Consider the following 22,499-nt stretch of genomic DNA (forward strand, 5'->3'; position numbering starts at 1 on the left):
TCAAATCTCCAGCTCTGCTAGTAGAGCAGCAGCTTGTTACAGTTTTAAAGACTCAATTTGATCTCTTGCTGCAATTTACAAAGGCCTTTCAAGGAGGACTTTGTATTTACTTAGATAGCCTCCTCCTTCCCTTCCAGTCATTGTGGTGCCATGACTCACCCTCCACTCTGCTCTGTATCCACATTCTGGATAGAAGCACATGGGCTAGATTAAAAGTTCTTTAGCCCATCTCTCTAAGTAAGTGAGAAGGAAGAACCCCTCACTATGACTTGATTAGAGAACAACCTTTTAGTTAAGATTTCTGTCTTCATTTCCAAGCAGGAAAATATGTCCTCATTCTCTCTGTTGTGCGTGCTCTCTTTGTTTCTCTGTATTTGAATGCCAAGTTGTGAACAATTGTGGTCAGTACTGAATAGGTAATGCTTAATGACATCACCAGAGGCTGCTACTAGGTTTTATATTTTGGGCCTGTGGTAATCCTGAACTGGCAACCCTAGCTATTGATCAGTAGCATTTAACCCAGGAGTGGGGCCAACTGCAGCCTTGAGACCACATGTCATCCCTCAGGGCTATTTTTGCAGCCCTCCAGTACCCAATCACATTCTCTTGGACCATATGGTCTCTTAAAAAAAGGGTGAGTGGCTTTTCTGTCCTAGAAGCTTCCAGAAGTGGTGTGTTGCCTTTTAAATATGTTACTGAGACTTCTTTCACTGATTGCCATTTAAAAAAAATACCCATTTTTCAAAATTAGAAGTGATTATCCAGCTACATTCAGTTTTCATTTCATTTTTGGTGGTCCACCTGGCCTCCTGTGAGATCCTAGAGCAGAAAATTGGCTCACAGATCCATAAAAGTCACCCACCCTGGTCTGGCTGCATCTTTCTTCCTAGGAACACTCTCCCTCCAGCTCACTGATTTCAGCAGAAGTAGATTTGGGTTATTTTGGCCTGTGTGGCACATATAAATAAAAGTGATCCATTGGATGCTACAACAAGAGATAGTCTTCTTGTATCCTTGCTCCCAACCCAAGAATGCAAACATCAATAATTGCTCCTTCACCAGTACATGCATGCCTCAGTTAACAAAGCTGCTGATGCTGCAGCTCCTTTTTACAGCTCCTTTTATGCCTACCCAGCCCCATCCTTTTTCTTTTCATCTTCTGTCTAGCTGGAATTTTTATTAGCAACATCAGCATTAGGAAGATGGTGAATGAGAGCTGGAGACAAGGAGACTTTCAGGGTCAGGTCAAGTGTGTCCACAGTAAATGGTGCAACAAACAATACTTAAACTGGGAAAGAGCAGTATTCTCCTCCAGCCGATCCTACTGTGCCATGTGTATAATTATTGGCTAAAAAAGTCAAGGTAAACATCAGCTGCCACTAGAAGCTTTGAACATATATGAACAACAGAACAGAGAGAAAAGGGGTCAGCCGATAAGCAGATAAATATGCTTTTTTTTAAAAAAGAAGCAAAGATCTATAAATTTGGTGACCAAAATGGAAATAATAAGAAAAGCAGAGCCTGCTGAAAGGAAAAAGTTATTCCTGGATGCGCTTTGGAAGGTTTTTAGCAGTCTCTAGAAAGTTCAAAAAGTTACTGTTTACTTCTTTTGTTTAGTTTTCCTGGAAAATCTTGAATCGCCCTTCTTTTCTGTGATGTAGGAGCCTGTCCCTGCTCTTCTCATTCTGCTTCTGGTACCAAATTTTCTGCAAAAGAAGTAATGCCCAGGAACACATCTGCTTTGTTAACTGAGCTATAGCTGTACTGAGTCTGGAACTGCAACCTTGCAAGTGTTATCTATTGTTGTTTTGCATGTACCTCTCAACTTCCTGCGTGTATTTACAGCTTGAAAAGATGAATTTTTTAAAAATTATTATAATCTCCCAAAATTCCTCAGGTAGCAAGGACATGCCGGCTGGGGGATTCTGGAAGCAAGAGTCCAAAAGTATTTTTCCAAGCTTTGTGTGATCCTATGGCCTGTTACAGACTGCCAAAATAAAGCTGCTTCGAGTCTCTTTGGAGGTATGCTATTTAAATGATGCGTGGGTCCTAAGAGTCCGGAGGTTGCACCAAAGCCACACTCCATTCCTAAGCACTGGAGTGCAGCTTTGGTGCAGCTTCCGGATTCTTAGGATGCATGCATCATTTAAACAGCATGCCTCCAAAGAGACCCGAAGCAGCTTTATTTTGGCAGTCTGTAACAGGCCTATGATAGAGTAGGAGAAACAGAACCTTCTCATATGTAGCCCATGGGGACCCATTTTGTACCCCTTTATAATAATAATAATAATAAATTTTTATTTATATACCGCCCTGTGGCGAACCAATCCGGGCGGTTTACAGCATTAACAAAGCCCCAACAAAGCCCTCCAGTCCTTCCCCCACAAAAAAATAACATTGAGGGGGTTATTTTAGCCACCCACATTGCCTCAAGATGCAGCACTCACTTGGAAAAGCCCCAAACCCCCAGATCAGCCCAAAATTCAGAGACATCTAATAAGGATGAAGATGTACTGAGCCACCTGGTCAGCATCCAAATGGCACATCAGCCAGTCCTCTTTTACTAGTTTTGTGCAGGTTGAGTCTCCCTTATCAGAAATGCTTGGGACCAGAAGTGTTTTGGATTTTGGGATACCTGTATTTGCATATATGTACCTAATGAAATAACCTGGAGATGAGAACCAAATCTAAACACAAAAATCATTTATGTTTCATATACACCATATGCCCATAGCCTGAAGGTAATTTTATAAAATATTTTTAGTAATTTTGTGCATAAAAAAATGTTTGTGTACACTGAACCATCAGAAAGCAAAGGTGTCACTATTTCAGCCACCCACGAAAAAAGTTTCTTGAAATTCCAGATAAGGGAGACTCCACCTGCATTACAGCAAGAACCACTTGTACAAGGAAGCCTAGGACACCTCCTCACTGCTCACTCAACCAAGATTTGAATATGCATTGAGCCAGCATTAGATCCAGGCCTTTGTATTTTTGTCCATACAATTGCAGATCTTGTTTCTTCTTAGCCCGTATTGCTCACTTGGGCAAATGCAGCTGATTCAAGGAATAGAAAAACAGACAACTTCCACTAAGAGCTTAGGTTTTTGTGGGTTTCTCGGGCTATGAAGCCGTGTTCTAGAAGAGTTTATTCCTGATGTTTCGCCAGCATCTGTGGCTGGCATATTTAGAGAATGCTGTCATAGAAGAGAGTGGGGTATATATACTGTTGGTTGAGGGGAAGCGATTTGCATGTTAATCTGTTTATTGTTCTGTTGTTGAATGGCAAGGCCTACAGGCTATCCATTTACTTAATGGATTCCCATTGTCTGCTGGGAATCCCCCTCAACCTGGGTGGTTTTCATTTGCATTTCCTGGGTCTTGATTTTGGTGTTTTTTAAGTCTGGTAGCCAAACTCTGTTTACTATAAGGGTTTCTTCTTTCCTGTTGAAATTGTGCAGGTGTTTATGGATTTCAATGGCTTCCCTGTGCATTCTGACCTGATAATTGTTGGCATGGTTCATAATTTCAGTGTTTTCAAATAGCATTTTATGCCCAGAATGGTTTATAACATGTTCTGCTACTGGCAAAGGATCTGCTGGCGAAATGTCAGGAATAAATTCTTCTAAAACTAAAACATGGCCTCATAGCCCGAAAGACCCACAAAAATTATGGATTCCAGCCATGAAAGCCTTTGACTTCATATTTGTTAAGAACTCTTGCTTGCCTTTGGATTTAAGAGAAGAACAGGCAACGGTGGCTAAAGAACTAAGTAACATTTCCAGAACTGTTTTGTGCCACCAGTTTGTTCTTTCCATACTCTTTTGGTGCAAATGTGCCTATCCTGTTCCTGTAGAAACACCATGGCCCTTTAAGCGACTTGCCACTGAATTGTCAATTAAAGCAACAAATGTGGTGGCTCTTCTCAGGAAATGATCCTTGTGCAGTGTTTGCAGGGAAACAAGAAGAATTTCAATCTGAGTTGTTGAGTTTCTCAGGTGAAATTGTGTATACCTCTGTCCCCCTCCCCCATCTTTTTCATCTGGTATCATCTTTTCCACTCGTTCCCTAGATCCGTCAAGACCAGAGAAGCGTGAGATCAAATGCCCAACTCCTGGCTGTGATGGCACAGGCCATGTCACAGGGCTTTACCCTCACCATCGCAGTTTGTCTGGCTGTCCGCACAAAGACAGGATCCCTCCAGAGAGTAAGCAGGGTTTGGTGGGGCAACTCACATGATGCAACTGGTCTGCTCAGAGCTGCTGCTGTTGGAGCTACTTTGAAGAAATAATAGCCAGAATCCTATTGGTGTGTTATGCATGTGTAAATCCCTCTGCAGAAGGAGGTGTGTGTTTGGGTCTGATGCACTATGTCTGCCTTCCATTCACAGTCATGGAAACAGAGCTGCACAAAGCATGTCATTGCACACACAGATTTTCATTCTTAGCCAATGCTTATCTCTCTGCCCAAGTTAAAATTGGCAGGAGTGCTCCCTCAGCTCTGCATTCAGTTGCACATTTGGTTGTATATACTTCTGTGCATCCGGTTGTATGTTCAGTTGCAGTGTTGCAGTTCAACACAAGGGCTGCCTCACACAGTAATTATGTCACTCCCTCATGCAGAGTTTTACACTTCACAACCCTGAGGCAGGATTTGAGACAATAATTTGTTGGTAGATCTGGAGCTCAGATACACATGGAAATGAATTATCCCAGATAAAGCATGTTATCTGTGAAAGTGGGGTCTGGTGCTGAACTGGCCAGATGTCATCTGGACAGTTTGCAGCAAAAATAGGGACTGGGTCCTGCATTGTCAGAACTATTCACCATGAGGACAGGGGGAATGACCCATTGACCTGTGTGGACAGCCCTTTGGTTAAGTATGGGCCCATACAGACAGGCCAAAATAAAGCTGCTTCGGGTCACTTTGGAGGTATGCTGTTTAAATTATGCATGCGTTCTAAGAGACCAGAAGCTGTGCCAAAACTGCACTCCAGTCCTTAGGGCTGGAGTGTGGTTTTAATGTGGCTTCCAACCTCTTAGGATGTATGCATCATTTCAACAGCATACCGCCAAAGTGACCTGAAGCAGCTTTATTTTGGCCTGTTTGTATGGGCGCACTATTGAACAAAGTAACTGGGGGAAAAATTCATCCACTATGCCTAGCCCTTAAATAAAACCCAAGGCACTGTCTTACAAGCACTCATAGTTCTTTAGATCAGTCTGAAAGAGCCCATATTAGTCTGCCCCCAACAAATAAACACAGGTACTTATGGCTTTAAAATAATTTATTAAACAGCATCACAAGATTTGCTGTGTGTGCTTATGCCAATAATGTAAAATCCTGCCTTATCAGTTCGTTTCAAAGGTGGCAGACCTGAGGGAAAAGGGAAAAAACAAAACAAGGGGATATCTGTTATTTTCTCTCATATGGTGGATTTTTTTAAAAAAAAGAATGAAAATGAAAATGCTAGCCATGTGCTTCCTTGAGAAACTGTTAAACAAATTATTTTCTTTGGTTTTAAGGTCATCACCACAGGAGGCAGTAAGATTAAAATCTTTTTTAAAAAAAATACTCAAAGACTATGGATAAAAGCAAATACAATTCCAATCACAGAAAAAGTACCTGAAAGAGATGGGCAGAAGTGTAATGTAGTTGCAAAGAAGAAAAATAGAATTTTTAAAGATCCTTTTCAAAAAATAAACATCTGTATTCACTCTTTCCACATGGGTATTAGAACAGCTCACATGAGGCAGCCTCACATCCAGTTAATGCTCTCTGTTGAATCCACTGAGCTTCAGCAGTAGCAATATTTAATGGGCTTTAAAACAATTGTTCCCAACCAGCTAGGACAGTGCTATTTGCAATAAGTAATCCATGGACCAGCACTGGTCTGTGAGCAACTGATTAACTTTCTAGAGTGAGTTGCAGAAAAGAAAGAAACCGTGTAGGCAGTGGGTCTATATATGGTATCAGTCCTTCAGCTCTTCCACACTGTGGAAATAAAGCAGTTTGACACCACTTTAGCTGTCATGGTACCATCCTGTGGAAACCTAGAGTTTGTAGTTTGGTGAGGTATTCAGCCTGGTGCCTTACCAAACAACAAATCCCAGGACAGAGTCATGACAGTTAAAGTAGTGTCAAACTGCTTTATTCTGAAGTATGGATACACCCCTTGGAATGTTGAGGGGAAACCCCTACCAGTCCTATACCCTTCAACTATCCAGGTTTGGCAGGAATAGTCACATTTAATCCTTTGCTGTCCCACTTTTTCAGCTGCTTTTAATATGTGTGCTACTGAAATGCCGGGAATTTGGGAACTGAAAGAAAATTGAAGAGGGGGGGGCAATGCTCTCTAATAATGCCCCCCTTTTCCAAGACATATAGCAATATCATATCCTCCAATTGTCCCAGTTCGACAGAGACAATCCTGCTAAGCCTCACTTGTCCCACTTTTTCAGTTGCTTTTAAAATGTCCCAGTTTTTCTCCTCCTTCCACTTTCCTCCTTTGTCCTCAGGTTACTTCAGTTGCTGCAATCTGAGTTCCAACAGAAAAGTTTAGTTTGCATTCAGTTAACTTGGCAAAGGGGGAGAGAGGTGAGGCAAGGACAGAATCTTATCCTTCTCAGTAGAATCAAGCAAAAGCAAATTGCAGCAGCCTCTCATAGCTTGTGAACTTTTCCACACTATTAACGTTTGCCAGCATGACTCTGATAGTTCCTGGCCACATGTGTCCCAGTTTTCATCCGTTAAATGATGGAGGATATGCTGTCCCCTGCATCAGATAGCTTTAGAAGCACTGAGCTAGGAGACCCATAAAACTCTGAACGTAAATTACAGGATTTACATTTGGTTCACATTTTATGTTTGTAACCACAATGCTACATCAGCATGTGATATTACATACACCAGACCAGAAGCTTATCAAACCCATGTTAAAGTGGGAAAGATTACACAGTTCTATCTATGATGGGTTAAAACTTCCAGATCCAAAATGATCCTTGTTGTGTTGGAGAAGAGCAAACTGAAATGCTGAGATAATGAAATCTCTTTTCTTTCTTCTTCTTCTTTTTAAAGTCATATTGTTGCTTTTTCACCTTTTTTCTCCTTTTTCTTTCTGCATTACAAAGTCTTGGCCATGCATGAGAATGTATTAAAATGTCCAACACCTGGGTGCACCGGACAAGGCCATGTGAACAGTAACCGCAACACTCACCGAAGGTATGTGACTCTTCACAGCCTTTTCATGCCTACTTAGCTAAAGCACAGTTTGGAGCTTATTGCTTGGCTTATTAATTCAGTTTACCTCTTCCAGTTTAACTTTCAATTCAGGCTGCATCCTGATTTTATCGGAAGGTTTATGCTGCTGAATTTGCCACCTGAATACAGCCTGGGTGCATCTCTGCATCCAGGGGTGCTCCAGTGGCCATTTTCTTAAGCTGGAAAACTCCCAGATCCAAAAAGAGATGTGCAGAGTGCTCCTGGAAGCGAGGATGGACCCGTGATGTATTCAGGTGGCAAATGAGTGGCAAAAACCTTCTGATAACATCAGGATGCCATCAGAATTAAGCTATAAACCGGATAGAGGTAAAACAAAATTAAAAGCCAAGTGATAAGCTCCACTGTACAGAACCAAATTAAATACTTTTCAGCATACAGCAGACTGAATCCTCTTCTTAGTCCCAAACAGAATAAACCCACTAATTCAATTGTTGAATAGTGAGTCAACACCTAAGTAAATCCCACTAATTCATGCATCAGCTCTAGCTGGTAGTAACAATAGCATTTAGGCTATTGGGCTCCATGATATCAGATCTCAATTTATTTACACAAATAAATTGTGCTGGGTTTAAAACAATGACAAGCTGCACAGACATGTGGTGCAATGGGCTTACTGAAGGAAAGAAAAAGGAAAAGTAGGTTGTACAGGGCAGTTTCATACATCTTTAGTTATCCATTTTGGCAGGGTAGTTGTAATGTTTCAAAAACATACAAAACCTACTTCATATATGAGTGTGTCCATGCTCTAAGATCTGCAGGGGAACACTTTATTTTGGTCCCACCAGACACATCTAGTAAGGGCATAAGAAAAAGCCTTCTTGGGGTCATTCCCACTAAAATTTGCACGAATCGTGATGTGGGGTATATGACTCTTGTTCCCACTTGAAACCTCTTCTGATCCTCATTGGATCGATTCCAGTTGGAATAAAGCAGGGCAAACGTAAAAAAACCTGGGTTATCCTGATAGTAGGTTTTTGGTGGTTCTTTTCAGAAGAATCGATTGTGATGCGTGTCCAGTAAGTGGCAATGCCAGATCAGAATCTATTATTTCTGAGGGGAGAAACAAATGGCAGAGGAGTACTTGTCTTCCCTCCCCAGAGACACCCCAGTGTTACCTTTTTGGGGTTTAAAAAAAATAAACGTTATTGCAAAATCAATAGATTGGTAAAACAACTACTTGTCTTTCCAAAAGTTGCTTTAGCAATATATCAATTTTGTGATGGAGGTTTTTAAAAGGTGTATTCTGTCCACCTCCTCCTCCTCCCAGGTCCCCCGACCATGCCTCCATCCTCCTCCTCTCTGCTCCATTCCCCAACCTTGCCTTAGTCTCTTCCCCAGCTTTCACGCTCCCTCCTTTTCCTCCCACCTCCTGAACTGATCCAGAGAGAGAGCGGAAGGGGGTCCGGCCGGCAAGGGCCCCAGGAGGGGGAAAGATACAGGGGAGAGGGCTTCTTCGGGGGCCTTCCTCCCTTCCTCCGCCCCCACAGTGCCCAGCAGGCATCTCGGGAGGGGGAAAGATACGGGGGAGAGGGTTTCCTCTGGGGCCTTCCTTCCTACGTGCCCCACAGTGCCCGGCAGAGGTCTCGGGAGGGGCCCCAGCCCTGCTATCCCACCTGGCAAGCCCTGCTGATGCCTGCTCCTCCTCCTTGGTGGCTCGCAGGACTGTGGTTGTGGGAGGTAAAGGGTCCGGTTGGGGCCGCAGCCTTCTGAAGGGGTTCTTGGGGGGGGGGGGCTGACTGGGTGAAGGACTGTGAAACATCAGGAATAAACTCTTCTAGAACATGGCCACATAGCCGGAAAAACCCACAAAAAAACTTGACATTGAAATTCAGCACCTTTGAGAAAAGAAAATAACTGTGATTCTAGCACTGATAGGTGCTCTGGGAGCAATACCAAACAGACTGGCAAAACTTCTGAGTGAAATTGCCCTAGATAGGATCATAATGGCACAGTTACAAAGAGACACTACTTGGAATTTGCCACTTGGGCTGCTGCCACACTAAACAATTAATGCTGTTTGACATTGCTTTAACTGTCATGGCTCCATCCTGGGATTTATAGTTTGTTGTGGCACCAGAGTGCTCTCACTAAATATTTCACAAAACCACAAATGCCATAATTTCACAGCAGTGAGCCATGGCAGTTAAAGCAGTGTCAAACTGCATTCATTCTGCAATGTAGATGCAGCCATTGTTTGATGACATCTCATTGATTCCTATATTCTGGGACAGAATCACAGATCCTCCAAAGCTCCACTCAGTAACATCTGGTAGAATGCGAAACCAAAAATACAATAGTATGGTTGTATTAACTTCCTTTCTCCCTCTCTTCCATCCTTCCTATCTACCTTTCTCACTTCATTTTTCTGTCTTTTCCATCCTTCTTTCCAACCAACAGCTTATCCGGGTGCCCCATTGCAGCTGCTGAGAAGCTTGCCAAATCCCACGAAAAGCAGCAGCCCTTGACGGGTGACCCTTCAAAGAACAACTCAAATTCTGATCGGATACTCAGGTAACTGAAATCAGACAAAGTGGATCCCAAATGGATGGATTTCTCCTCCTGTGTTTCCCACCAGCACTGATTCTTACAGACAATAATGTAATATTTCTAAAAGTAGAAACTGTTCCCTCCTTGTGCAAGTAGTACTGACACATCTTGTTCCTGCTGATGCTTTCCTTGCTGCCAAATGCAAGGAAAATGGACGGTAAAATTTTAATTGATGCTTCTCATCAGGGCACGCAGGACAACAAATGGCTTCTGGAGCATCAATTAATGCTGAAACTACAGACCAAAGGGGTTTTAATAGTGCGCAGAGCAACATCCATACTGATTACACTGCAATGCAATCTGCCAGAGAATTACAGCTATTATATTGACATTGTAAGGCAGGGGGCTAAAAAGACACAATCAGATGTTTCCCTTTCTGTTCCACATTAACACATCTCTCTGCCCTTTTAGTTTCTTATATGGTGTCGCTTTCAGGAATAGAACACAGCTGGGATGTGTTTAATATACTTTTTCTTTGCAATACCCCCCTCCCATCATCTCACAGCAGATTGGATTGGGTAGACTAAAAACAAAAAAGCAGGTTCCCTTATTATAAGAGATTTTCTTTATGTGGGGGCCAGACAGCTTGTCCCTTACAGGGCTGGCAGGTGACCCTTATTACTAGGGATCCCCTATTCGAAGGTTTGAAACCTTCTCCTTTTATACAGACTGAACAAGAAACCCCCCCCCCAAAAAAAATCAATATTTTTTAAGTGTGGGCCTTTCATAAAGCCAGAAATGTGTACCCCTTGTTATTTATGAATGTGGACAATATGTTAGTTTTACAGAGTTTCATTTGGTATTTAGGTAGAGCACAAACTCACTAATTCCTGATTATCAATCCTGCATGAATTTTGATTGTCCTTCATTGATCTTTTGAATACTTGACAAAACTACAATACATATGTAAAACCAGACCTCCCACATGTAGAGTTATTAATTTTGAATAGTTGCCATTCCTTGGTTCTGCAGCCAAGGTAGAACCCACATGTCAATTTGAACTGGGGATGGGGCATAGCTTGGAAAATTTATATTTGAACTACAGCTCCCAGAATCACTGTGCCAGCGTGACTACTATGGAACTGAAGGCTGAAGTATTCTGGGAGTTGTAGACAAGAAAGGAAAAGTTTCCATGCTCTGAAAGAAAAGGTCACCCTCCTATTATCTGGGGGTACAAATGTTTAAGGTACATCCTCTTTGAGACTACTAAACCATTTTCAAGCTGCTGGCTGCTGGTTTGAAACCCAAGTCTGTAAAAGCCACCATGCCCTTAGATGATATTTAGGAACACAGGGGACTTTATTTTTTTGCAGGGGGTGCAGTGGAGTCTGCAGTCCTCCAGAAATATACTTACAGTAGCACTTCCATCTCTGGATCTTAATACATTTGTTTTATTTCTATCTTGCACCACACACTCACATTTAAACTATGGCATTTTATTTCCAAATCTGCAAATCTGAACACAAATAATATCAGGAATATATCTCTTGCTGCTGTCATCAAGAGATTCTTTTGCTTCTACCAAAAACAATTCAAAATTGACAAACCATAGCTTTATCTTGGCCACAGAATAATTCTGCCAAAGAATTTTTCCACAAAAAAAAAAATTTCAACAGAAACAATTCAGGAAAAGTGTGTATTTTCTTCTCTTCCTTAGGCCTATGTGCTTTGTGAAGCAACTGGAGGTGCCTCAGTACGGGAGCTACAGGCCCAATATGGTTCCCACCACGCCAAGGGCCAACTTGGCCAAGGAGCTGGAGAAGTACTCCAAGGTCACCTTCGATTATGCAAGTTTTGATGCTCAGGTTTTTGGCAAACGCATGCTTGCCCCAAAGATTCAGACTAGCGAAACCTCACCTAAAGCCTTTAAATGTAAGTTGGGGCTGGTCATGGACAGTTTGGGAGGCCCTGAAGGGTGTGTTGTTGTTTCTTGTTGTTGTAACATTAAGTATTACCCACTTGGATTCATCCAAAAGTCCATCAGATCCAGTTTCTAGCAATGGCCCACTAGATATTTCTGGGATGTGCAGAGGCAGATTGCCAGACTTTCCCCATTGTTTATCCCAAATATGTGACATTCATATGAGGCATGCTGCATTTTTCTGTTTTGCTATCTTGGTTAGCAGTCACTGATCAATAGACCCCTCCGCCACTAAATTCTCTAATCCTGTTAAAAAAAACTAACCATATGTCTTTTCACATCTTGATGCTCTGAATTCCATAAGCTAAATAACTATTCCATAAACTAAGTACCTTCTTTCATCTATCCAACTGCATCTCTTATTATTCAATTTCCCTGAAAAACTCTCAGTTCCAGTACTTCCAGTGGTGGATTAGATGTTTCCTGCAAACACATATAACAAGGAAATGTAGGAAGCATTGCCCAGATTACAAATGGATCTTGTAGTACCTTTGAGAGTAAGTGAAAGAAGCATATGAAGAGATCTTGTAGCACTTTTTAGACTAACTGAAAAAAAGAGGTTGGCAGCATGAGCTTTCGTAGACTAAAGTCTACTTCCTCAGGTGCATTTGAGTTTTTAAAAGGGTAACATAAACTTTCATAGACTTGGTGTACTTAAGCAAAAGACTGAGTGGTAGCACTAACATCCTAAGAAATTGTTTTCAACCAATGTCCATGCAAAATGAACAAACCCCTCCCACCAACAAATTTTCCAAAAGGACAACGTCAAAGTTTGACAATCAGTCCCAAATTTGCATCTAGAACGCATATATGCTGGTTCACATCCCCTAGGTCATTTTGCCTGATTTTTTTTTTCCTTTGGATGACTAAATTGCATTTCTAAATACTTGTCTGGAACCTTAGGTTACTTCAATGTTATAAAGTTGGAGGGTGCTCTCATTCCCCCCTCCATAGCTACATCCCTGAGCAATTAATCCACTGACCGAAAGCAACCTTGATGCTTTCTGAGTGTCTGTGTATGGGGAGGAGGTGCATTTTGTTCTCCCAAGCAAATATCAGTTTGAAATCTACATGTTTTCATCCTGCCAAACACATTCCAGTGAATGTGGAAAAAGAACAAAGCAAGGAAGATTTCATTTCCCCGCACCCTTTTGAATTCTCAGAGGCGTATAGCAATACAGTTTTAATGGACAAGACTGTAGTGTTCTGGGAACTTGATGGTGCACTCAGTTAGTTAGTGGGTAAACCTTTCACCTCCATATAGACCTGCCCATAAATCTTTTTCACTCCTCTGCCCCCTCCAGCAGTCCAGCTTCTTCTCCCATCTTTTTACATGAGCATTTCAGTGTGCGGCTGGAATAGCCCAGCAAGTCCATTTCAGCCAGCATGCTGTTTCTCACAGTAGCCAAACAAACTCTAGGGAACCTTACAAACATGACATAAAATCATAGCCAGGATGTCTTCCTTTTCCTGGACATGTCCTACATTTCAGTCTTCTGTCCAAGAGGAATTCCAAAATGTCCCCATTTTGAGCATGACTCAGAAGCATGGATTTATACTTATAGATGTACAGTATTTTGAGCTTTTATTTGGTCATGCCCTACATTTTTCTTGAATGCCCTCCATTTTGCAGTGCCTTATCCTCCTTTGTGGTTAGGACATCTGGTCAGCCCTCTTCCCAACAACTAATATACAGTGACACAGAGTTTCATACAGCCATCATACGTATCTTCCATGAAGTATCCTACATGATGCAAAGGGATCTTGTAGCACCTTTGAAACTAACTGTGTGGAAGATGTCGCAGCATAAGCTTTCATAGACTTGGGTCCAAAACCCACTGCAGAAGTAATCCAGTTTGAGACCACTTTAACTGCCCTGGCTCAATGCAAGGGAATTCTGGAAACTGTAGTTTTGTGATGCATTTAGCCTTCTCTGTCAGAGAGCTCTGGTGCCACAATAAACTACAATTCACAGGATTCCCTAGCAATGAGACAGGGCAGTTTAAGCAGTCTCAAACTGGATTATTTCTGCAGTGTGTTTTGGACCTTGGTCTCCTTCCTCAGATGCCGAGTCTACAAAAACTTACACTACAACTTCTTCCACACAGTCTACAAGATCCCTTTGCATATTGATATTCCGGACTAACATGGCTATGTCTCTGTATCCCGCATGAATTTGACTGGTCTCCTTTTAAACTAAGCAGTTCCAGTGGATTTCATAGACATTCCCCTGAGCCCAAAATTTGGGCAGGGGGGTTGGACTTCACTGTACTCCCCTACCACTGCCAATCTGGCTGGCAGAATTCAGGTTGATTCAGGTTGAGGTTCATGCTTTGCTTAGCCCAACGGAAGGGCAGAACCATGCATCTTTTCAAATGAATAAATGTGTCTGGGATTAGGGGTGGTGGTTTCCAGTCCAACTGAATGCTGGGAGATAGTGAGTGAGATTGCATGTGCTTGCTGAGAGCATGCCATCCAAGAGATGAGCCCTAGACACATGTGTGACATTGGAAAGGGCACAGAGAGTGCAGCTGCATGCAGACTTGGCAGTGAGCTTTGCAGAACAGCTGCAAAAGAACTGCTAGTCTGTGCCCAACAAAAGGAATTTCATCTCACCATTTTTTCAGCGTTGTCATTGGTGCCCTAACAACCATCTCTTGTATCAGTGTTGACTGCTGCACATGTTGAGCACCAAGCTGTTTTAGACCAAGTAGCCATCCCTCCAAAATTTCAAAATCCTCACTGTATCAGCTGCAGGACTTCAGCCCAGTTCCCTCTGCCTTCCCACTTTTTCCACTCACACGGAGTGACGGAAGTGAAATCTGAAAAGAGGTTCCTGGCCTTGAAGCCAACTGTACTGGATTGAGTTACTTGCAAATACTCCTCTGACAACCATCATACATCACCCGCCCTGTGTTACTCCCTTTTTACAGCCAAACCTTTTCCAAAGGCCTCTTCCCCTGGCCACAGTCCCTCCAGCAGTTACGTGAAGAGCACTTCGTCTTCATCCACAGGCTTCGACTACTCTCATGATGCTGAAGCGGCGCATATGGCAGCCACTGCCATTTTGAACCTCTCCACTCGCTGTTGGGAAATGCCTGAGAATCTCAGCACCAAGCAACAAGATCTCCCTAGCAAGGTAAGCATAGGAATTGTAGAATCATAAAGTTGCAATGTACCCCAAGGGCCATCTAATCCAATTCCCTGTCAGTGCTGGAATCTACATTTAAAGTGTCCCTGATAGGCCAACATCTAATTTCTCTTTAAATGTCTTCAGTGTCCACCACCTACCAAGGTAGTCTTTCTATTGTTGACTGACTCTTACCATCAGGAAGGTCTTTATAATATTAGACTTGCCTTTTTTAAAAAAATTAGCAGTTCCAGGTGTCCAGTTTTGCATGGGATGTCTCATGCTTTTACTAGAAAATAAAATATGGCCTGGAATGGGCTTTATTCCAGTCTTCCTCTCCAAAGATATTCCTGTTGTGTGATTTTTCCTTTCTTGGTTTACTTCTCTTGCCTTGCAACTTCCTAGAAATGTTTACACAGATACCAATAGCTTTTAGATGGATTAACATGGATGACATAGCACTACTGATTCAACTAACATCAACATGCAGGGCTTACATATTCAGCTGCTATGGTTTGTTTTCTCCAAAGAGTGTTGTGCCTCCGAAAATCATGTAAGAGCCCCACATGGAAGCAGCAGTTCAACCAACTGCTGCCTCTCTTTAGAATTCATTGGCTGTAGAATTCATGGGTGTACCTGCTATCACCCATGATTATGCCAGCAAATAATCACATAGGGTCCAGTGAGCATCTGTATCTGAACCAAAGGAAACCAAAAGTCCGCATATAGCAGTCCCAACCTGCAAATCAGGACCAACAAGCATTCTACAGTGTGAAACAAGAGCACTGAGGGTGTATCCAGATGACATAATTAAAGCACTTTGAAGGTGGATCCACACTGCAGAAATAATGTAGTTTAACAGTTTGGTTACAAATGTCAAAGTTGTTCTTTCCAATGTTTGTTGGTTTTTTTCAGTCAATGGACATTGAAGTGGATGAAAATGGGACTTTGGACTTAAGTATGAACAAACATCGGAAACGGGAAAGCGCCTTCCCCAGCAGCAGTAGCTGCAGCAGTAGCCCCAGCATCAAATCCCCAGATGTATCCCAACGCCAAAACAGCACCAGTGCCACAAGCAGCACCATGACCTCACCCCAGTCCAGCCACACGTCCCGCCAAGATGAATGGGATGGCCCCATTGACTACACCAAACCAAACCGGCAGCGGGAAGAGGAGCCAGAAGAGGTAAATAACAACAGGAGCAAGAATGCACAACTCCCATGTTACTTAGATCAGCGAAATGTGTGGCCCTCTAGATGTGTTTGGACTGCAGTTCCCATCCTTCCTACTCTATACTCTCTATACACAGTTTGGCAGGGACAGTCCTGATTAATCCACTGCTGTGCCATTTTTTCAGTTTGAAATGTCCCGGTTTCTCTCTCCTCCTCCCTTATCCTCAGCTTACTCCAATTGTTGCAAATTGAGTTCAGAGTTGCATTTCATTAACTCAGTGTGGGGAGAGAAGGAGAAGAGGGGCAAAATCTTGCCCTTCCAAGGCTACTCGGATGAAAACAAACTGCTGCAGTCTCTCCAAGTTCATGTCTTCATCCTCATTAACAACTTTTGCATCTGATCCATGTTACAGTATCACACAACCCCATATGTCCTGTTTTTCAGCTGTGAAATGTTGGAGGGCATGCTACCCAGTGGATATTCTGTCTTTGAGCAAGGAACTACATTACAAGGGAATCATCTGTTAATGTTCTTGCCTTGCTTCTTTACAGTCCCCTGTGCTTTCCTATCTCACAGCCAAAAGTGTGGGAGGAAGCAGTAGAGACCTCAGAATCCCAGTTCACAATGTTGCATTTGTCCCATTACTGTAAGTAAGAGAAGCTATATGTTGCATGGAACATGATGGCACCGGGGATAGCTTCTTTGACATTTCTATCATATCCTTTTGTGAAGTATATTTGCTGAGAAGTGGCCTGCCTCTTTGACATGTTGCAAGAAAAATGGCCTCTCTTCAGTATTTTCCTCTGTTGTTTTAGTTTTGCTGGTCAGGCATTCATGCCAGGGAGGAATCATCAAGGGAGGTTGTTATATGAAGAAAAGAAGGAGACTGGAAGTTGGCTGAAGTCACTGTGGTACACAGATGGTTTCCTTGTGCATCACAGTTAACAGTAGCATGGAATTAATAGTCCAGTTTAGAGGCAGGCAAGTGATGCTGCATTGGCTCCTGTGACACCCTGAGGGCCACAGCTCACTGCATCCTCCACCAAAGGAAATCAATTTTTTGGCTGCATCTTCACTTCAGAATTAATACAGTTTGACATCGCTTTAACTGCCATGGCTCAATGCTGTGGTATTCTGGGATTTGTAGATTTGTGAGATATTTAGCTTTCCCTGTAAATGATACCACAACAAACTACAAATCCCAGGATTCCGTAGGATGGAGCCATGACAGTTAAAGTGATGCCTCTACATGCCCTCTGGCAATGGCCCAGCATTTTTGCCATATTCCTTCCCCCATTAAGCCATTTTTAAGCTCTATAGAGCCTTTTTTAAAAACATAAAGTGACCCAGGACCAGGAGCCATTTCCAGTTTGCTGCCTGTTTTTAAAAATGTCCTTTCCTGGGCCTAAAATGATCCAGAAGTACCAATATGTTGTTTAATTGCACCCCTCAAAACCACTACAAGACATCTGGGGACAAAAATGAACCTGGGGGAGATCTGGAGGTACAAAAATAGCCCCCAGGATCCCATGAGACTGCAGCATGGCCACATCTGTTCTAAATTCCCCCAACTTCTCAAAGCAGAATGGTTATCCAAGGCGGGATACAGACCGCCCCTTTGAAGTGGCCTGCACCCACCCCTTTCCCCTCCGGATTGGGGCCTGGGCATCTGTAGCGGCAGCCGCAGAGGCCTCAATCACCACTTCTCCAGGCCTTGGGGAAGCGGCAAAACGCCGCTTCCCCACGGCCTGGAAAGGGGTGTCCTTGGGGCTTCATGCCCCAAGGACACCCCAACAGCTGCGGAAAATGGGAGAAAGGGGCCACTTGGCCTCTTTCTCTTCCGCATCACTGGTGCGGCTGTGTAAAGGCTGCACCAGCGATGTGTGTGTCAAAAAGGAGCTCTGTTTCGGAGCTCCTTCCCACGATGCTGAAAGGGCGCCCCAAGTGCCCTGCAGCGTTGCGGGGACATCATGCCAGTGCCACACCGTTTGGCTGCGGCACGGCCGTGACGTCATAATGGTGGCACCCATGTATACAGGGCCCCAACATTATCACGCCGCCGCGACATGCTAGGGTTGCGGGGCGTGTGGTAGCGCCACCCTCGGGAAACCCTAGCACATATCCAGGCTAGCACAAAGCACCGGTCTGGAAAGCCCCCAAGTCTCCTTGCTGGAGGCTGTCTCTATGGAGTTGCATCCACACTGCAGAAATAAAGTAGTTTGACACCACTTTAACTTCCTTAACTGTATCCTACACTATCCTGGGATTTGTAGTTGAGTGAGGCGCCAGAGCTCTCTGACAGACCAGGCTGAATACCTCACCAAGCTACAAATCCTAGGATTCCAAATGATGCAGCCATAACTGTTAAAGTGGTATCAAGCGGCATTATTTCTGCAGCATGACAGGTCTTGTAGTCCATCACCCATCTGTCATGGTGACTGGAGTAAAGAAGCAACACTTGTTGTTTTATTTATAATTGATTTATTTAAGGGATTTATAGCTTTCCTTTCTCCCAAAATGGGATTTGAGGTGGTTTACAATAATTTTAAAAAGTAGAACTGAAACACTGATTGCAAAAGTTAAAAAAAAATCAGCCCTCCTTCTACATGGATTCTTTATCCACAGATTAAAGCATCCATGGCTTGAATATATATATATATATATATATATGTATGTATGTATGTATGTATGTATATATGCGCGCGCACACACACAGCACCCTTCCCTTACACAGGGGATCCGTTCCAGACCACCACCCCCACGTAAGAGAAATTCTGTGAATGCCCGAGTCCCATTGAAAACAATGGGGCTCGTGCATGTGGTGCAACACAATTGCCTTTTATGGTGAGCAGCTTTCAGCATAAACTGAAAGCCATGTATACCACACCCGCATATGACACGGCCACACTGTATATTCTAAAAGGTAAACCTTGATTTTCCCATTTTGTATAAGAGATAGCAATTTGCTATCCGTTGTATTTAATAGGGCATCTACTGATTTTGGTATCCAAAGGGGGTCCTGAAACCAAACCCCAGCAGATACCAAGGGTATTAAAACATAATTTTAAAAAAGCATAGTTAAAACCAGTAAAAACCATTAAAACATCAAGACAGCACACTACAATACACAAATAAAATTCATTGACTCCCATTGCATCTGATGGTGGTCTCAAGGACCTCCTGGAGATGTAGGAGACACCACTTTCACTTGTTTTGGAATCCTACACCATTTCCTTTAGCCACCTATCCAAATTGTTCTAGTTGTGTGTCAGCCATTCCCCATGTCCTACACAAACTCTTTGCTGGTTTCTTCCAGTCAGATCCCGCCATGCGTTCTTTCGCCTCTTCTGAAGCAGATGACCAGGAGGTCCCTGAAGAAAGTTTCGAAGAAAGGAAGTACCCTGGAGAAATCACCTTAACCAACTTCAAGCTTAAATTCCTTTCCAAGGAGATCAAGAAAGAGCTGCTTACGTGAGTCTTGCCACTTGGGCTAAGAAGCCATGCAGTAACATATTGGGAAGAAAAAAGCAAGAAAGAGTGATTTGAGGCTCTTTTACACTACACTCATCCCTCCATATTTTCGGCTTTGATATTTGCGGATTTGGTTATTCATGGATCTGATTAATATGTTTTCTCTCTAGGAATATCTAGGTCCTCCAGTGCAACTCTATGGTCAACTTTAACTAAAAGTTGCACTGAAGGACCTAGAGATTCCTAGAGAGAATACTCTACTTAGGCATTTGTAGCTCCTCCAGCACACTTCTATGGTCATTGTCTGTTGGACGTTAACCACAGAGTTGCTCTGGAGGACCTAGAGATTCCTAGAGAGCTGTCCTCTCAGGTAAAAACATGGCGTTGTTGTTATTTGTGGTTTATCTATATTCACGGGGGCCTTGTGCCCCTAACCCTAGCGAATATGGAGGGACAAGTGTACTTGGTTCTGGCTATTTGATGACACTTTAACTGCCATGGCTGCAACCTGGGAAATCCTGGTATAGTTTGGCACAGATTTCCAAGTATCCCTGGCTAAATTACAAGTCCAAAGATTCCATAAACTGCAACCATGTTGATTTTAAATAGTACTAAAGTGCTCTAATTGTGTAGTGTGAAAGGGCCTTTTGTTGGGTTTGGGGAGGAATTTGTTTTTTGTGTTTTACCCCCTTTTCAAGTTCATTGATGTGTCATATTGCAAGGAGATTATTTAAGTTAAACATTTCAAATAAAAATCATTAAAGGGAAACCCCATTCTCCAAATATTCCTGATTTTTCAGACAAAATGTTGCTTCATATGGTTCTTTTATGCCATGATTAATTTCGTTGGGAGGAAGTGATGCTCCACTTAAGTGCCACAAATTTAGGATTCATTAAACTGTCTATAAATACAAAATCATAACATTTCCCTGACATTTTCTATGCTCAGGATATCGTTTCCAGTGAGGTGATGGCAAAGATAATGTTCAGAATCCTATTGGTTAATTCCAACCAGAGGAGACCTATTGAATCCATGGTTGAATGGCGAGTCACATAGGTAAATCCAGTTGACTCAATGGGTCTACTCTGCTTAGGACCAACCTCAGGATTCAGATACCAGTGTTGCTTCCTCAAGTTTTCAAAGCGCAATGGTATTTCCCAGGAGCAGCCTTTCCAGGACATCCATCTTTGTGCATCCTTTGCTGAGAAGTATCCCTGTAAGATAATTGTAGGGAACCAAGGCTGGCAAAGGGGCCAACTTTAGCCCCCAGTAGTGCCCCTGCTCAGCCATGGAAACCCACTGGGTAACTTTGGGCAAGTCACGCTCTCTCAGCCAAAGACAGACCCCTCTGAACAAATCTTTCCAGGAAAACCCAATTACAGGTTCACCTTAGGGTAACCATAAGTCTGGAATGACTTGAAGGTACACAACAACACAACAACTCCTGTCACCCTGATTTTGGGAATCAATCAGCCAGAAGAAGGCTTGCCAGAGTGTAAACTGGAAAGAGCCTCCATATAAGGTTGACAGTTCAGGATCATCCCTGAGTTTCTTAGCCAAAACTTACAACCTAGGAACAGTCCCTGGTAATGTCATAAATCATTACTTATTAAGTACCAACCACGGTTGCTCACAGTTTGTCATTCAGAGATGGAGAGGAGGGGGGAGAGAACATATTTTCCCTGTTTGGAAATTAAGATGGAAAACTTGGCTAAATAGGCTGAGATCAAGGCGAAATGAGGGGATCATTTCTAAGGCCCGGTACATACCTTCTGTGTTGTCCAGGCTGGCGGCGGTGTTTTTCCCTCCATAGGGTCCCGTAACCCTAGTACGACGCCATCACCGTGCATTAGCGCTGTCTGTACCGTGCCTAAGAAAACAGGATAAGGAAGCATTAATCTAGTCTATTTTGCTTCTAGCAAATGAGTGCAGAGCAGAAGGTGAGCCCTGGCACCACACTAACTAAGAGGGAAGGAGAAAGCTACATAAATAAATACATAGGCCCACTTGGAGAGTCTGTATTGGTTACCGTAAGAACTCAATTAAGCCTTGCAAAATAATAGGAAGCTGTTGCTCTACCAGCTGAGCGGCAGATTTTCACAAAGCCCTTTCTTCTTAGATGGAGCTGAGCCCTCAAAACTCAAGAATTTATACCCTCATCTTCCTCATAGACATGAGCCTCAAAAATTGGGGACTCAGGGATAGGTCTTGAGATCTGGCAACTCTACTATTGTATAATGGTTGCATAGAAGCGGAAATTCCAGCAGGTGTTGCTTGTTACCTAGCTGCATAACAAGCAACACCTGCTGAAATTGCTTCTTCTACACAACAGTTGTAGGTGTCAAACCCCTCCCATTTTTTCAGTCTGGCAGCCCTAACCAGAAGTCAGAACTGGAAATTACTTCATGTTGTGATCTGCATTTGTTGGCTGTGGAAGGTGTTTGTAACCATCCACCATTTCTAGAGACTCCCAGCAGCACCAGCTGAGCCAATGTTGCCATTTTCAAGTTTTTTCACCCCCAGAAAATAGGGTGAGAATAGACGTTGGGAGGGTTGGGGGTGCTGAGAGAGACATAAAAATGGTCTTGGTTTGTGCATGTGTTTTAATGCAGGGATATTAAATTGATTTTTAAAATGTTTGTAAACAATTTTAATTGTTCTGGAAGCCTCCTTGGGTCCCATCCTGGGAGAAAGGAAGCATATAAATAAAGTTAATAAATAAATAAAAATATGCAGTTGGTCCTGAACTTTCATGATGGTTGGGGCCACACTTTTCTGCAAAAGTGGAAAAACAGCTAATATAGCCCTGCTTTTGTATCTGTGAGAATACTTTTCTAGGCACCTTTAGGTCCTTCAGCTTGACTCTGCTCAACATTCACCAGAGGTTGACCTACAGATGCCTAGAGAATATATATATATATATATATATATATATATATATATATGGTAAATAAAATAATCCGTGAACAATCAAA

General features: G+C 42.8%; 1 protein-coding gene across 8 annotated transcripts in view; it reads left to right on the top strand.

Moving 5' to 3' along the window:
• Nucleotides 1-22,499, top strand: part of MYT1 (myelin transcription factor 1) — a 177,416-nt gene that overhangs the window by 104,738 nt on the left and 50,179 nt on the right. For 7 of the 8 annotated variants that reach the window (XM_089513592.1, XM_089513591.1, XM_089513595.1 and 4 more), the window contains exons 8-14: nt 4,073-4,207; nt 7,131-7,221; nt 9,679-9,792; nt 11,486-11,700; nt 14,683-14,888; nt 15,795-16,064; nt 19,369-19,523. In XM_089513592.1, the coding sequence (XP_089369718.1) occupies nt 4,073-4,207; nt 7,131-7,221; nt 9,679-9,792; nt 11,486-11,700; nt 14,683-14,888; nt 15,795-16,064; nt 19,369-19,523 (1,186 nt within the window). The remainder of the gene's footprint in view (nt 1-4,072; nt 4,208-7,130; nt 7,222-9,678; nt 9,793-11,485; nt 11,701-14,682; nt 14,889-15,794; nt 16,065-19,368; nt 19,524-22,499) is intronic. The other variant, XM_089513596.1, reaches the window with a different exon arrangement.

The sequence above is a fragment of the Sceloporus occidentalis genome, unplaced genomic scaffold (assembly GCF_023333645.1).
Source record: "Sceloporus occidentalis isolate IW3139 unplaced genomic scaffold, rSceOcc1.0.p SCAF_3, whole genome shotgun sequence".
In the NCBI taxonomy this organism is placed as follows: Eukaryota; Metazoa; Chordata; class Lepidosauria; order Squamata; family Phrynosomatidae; genus Sceloporus; species Sceloporus occidentalis.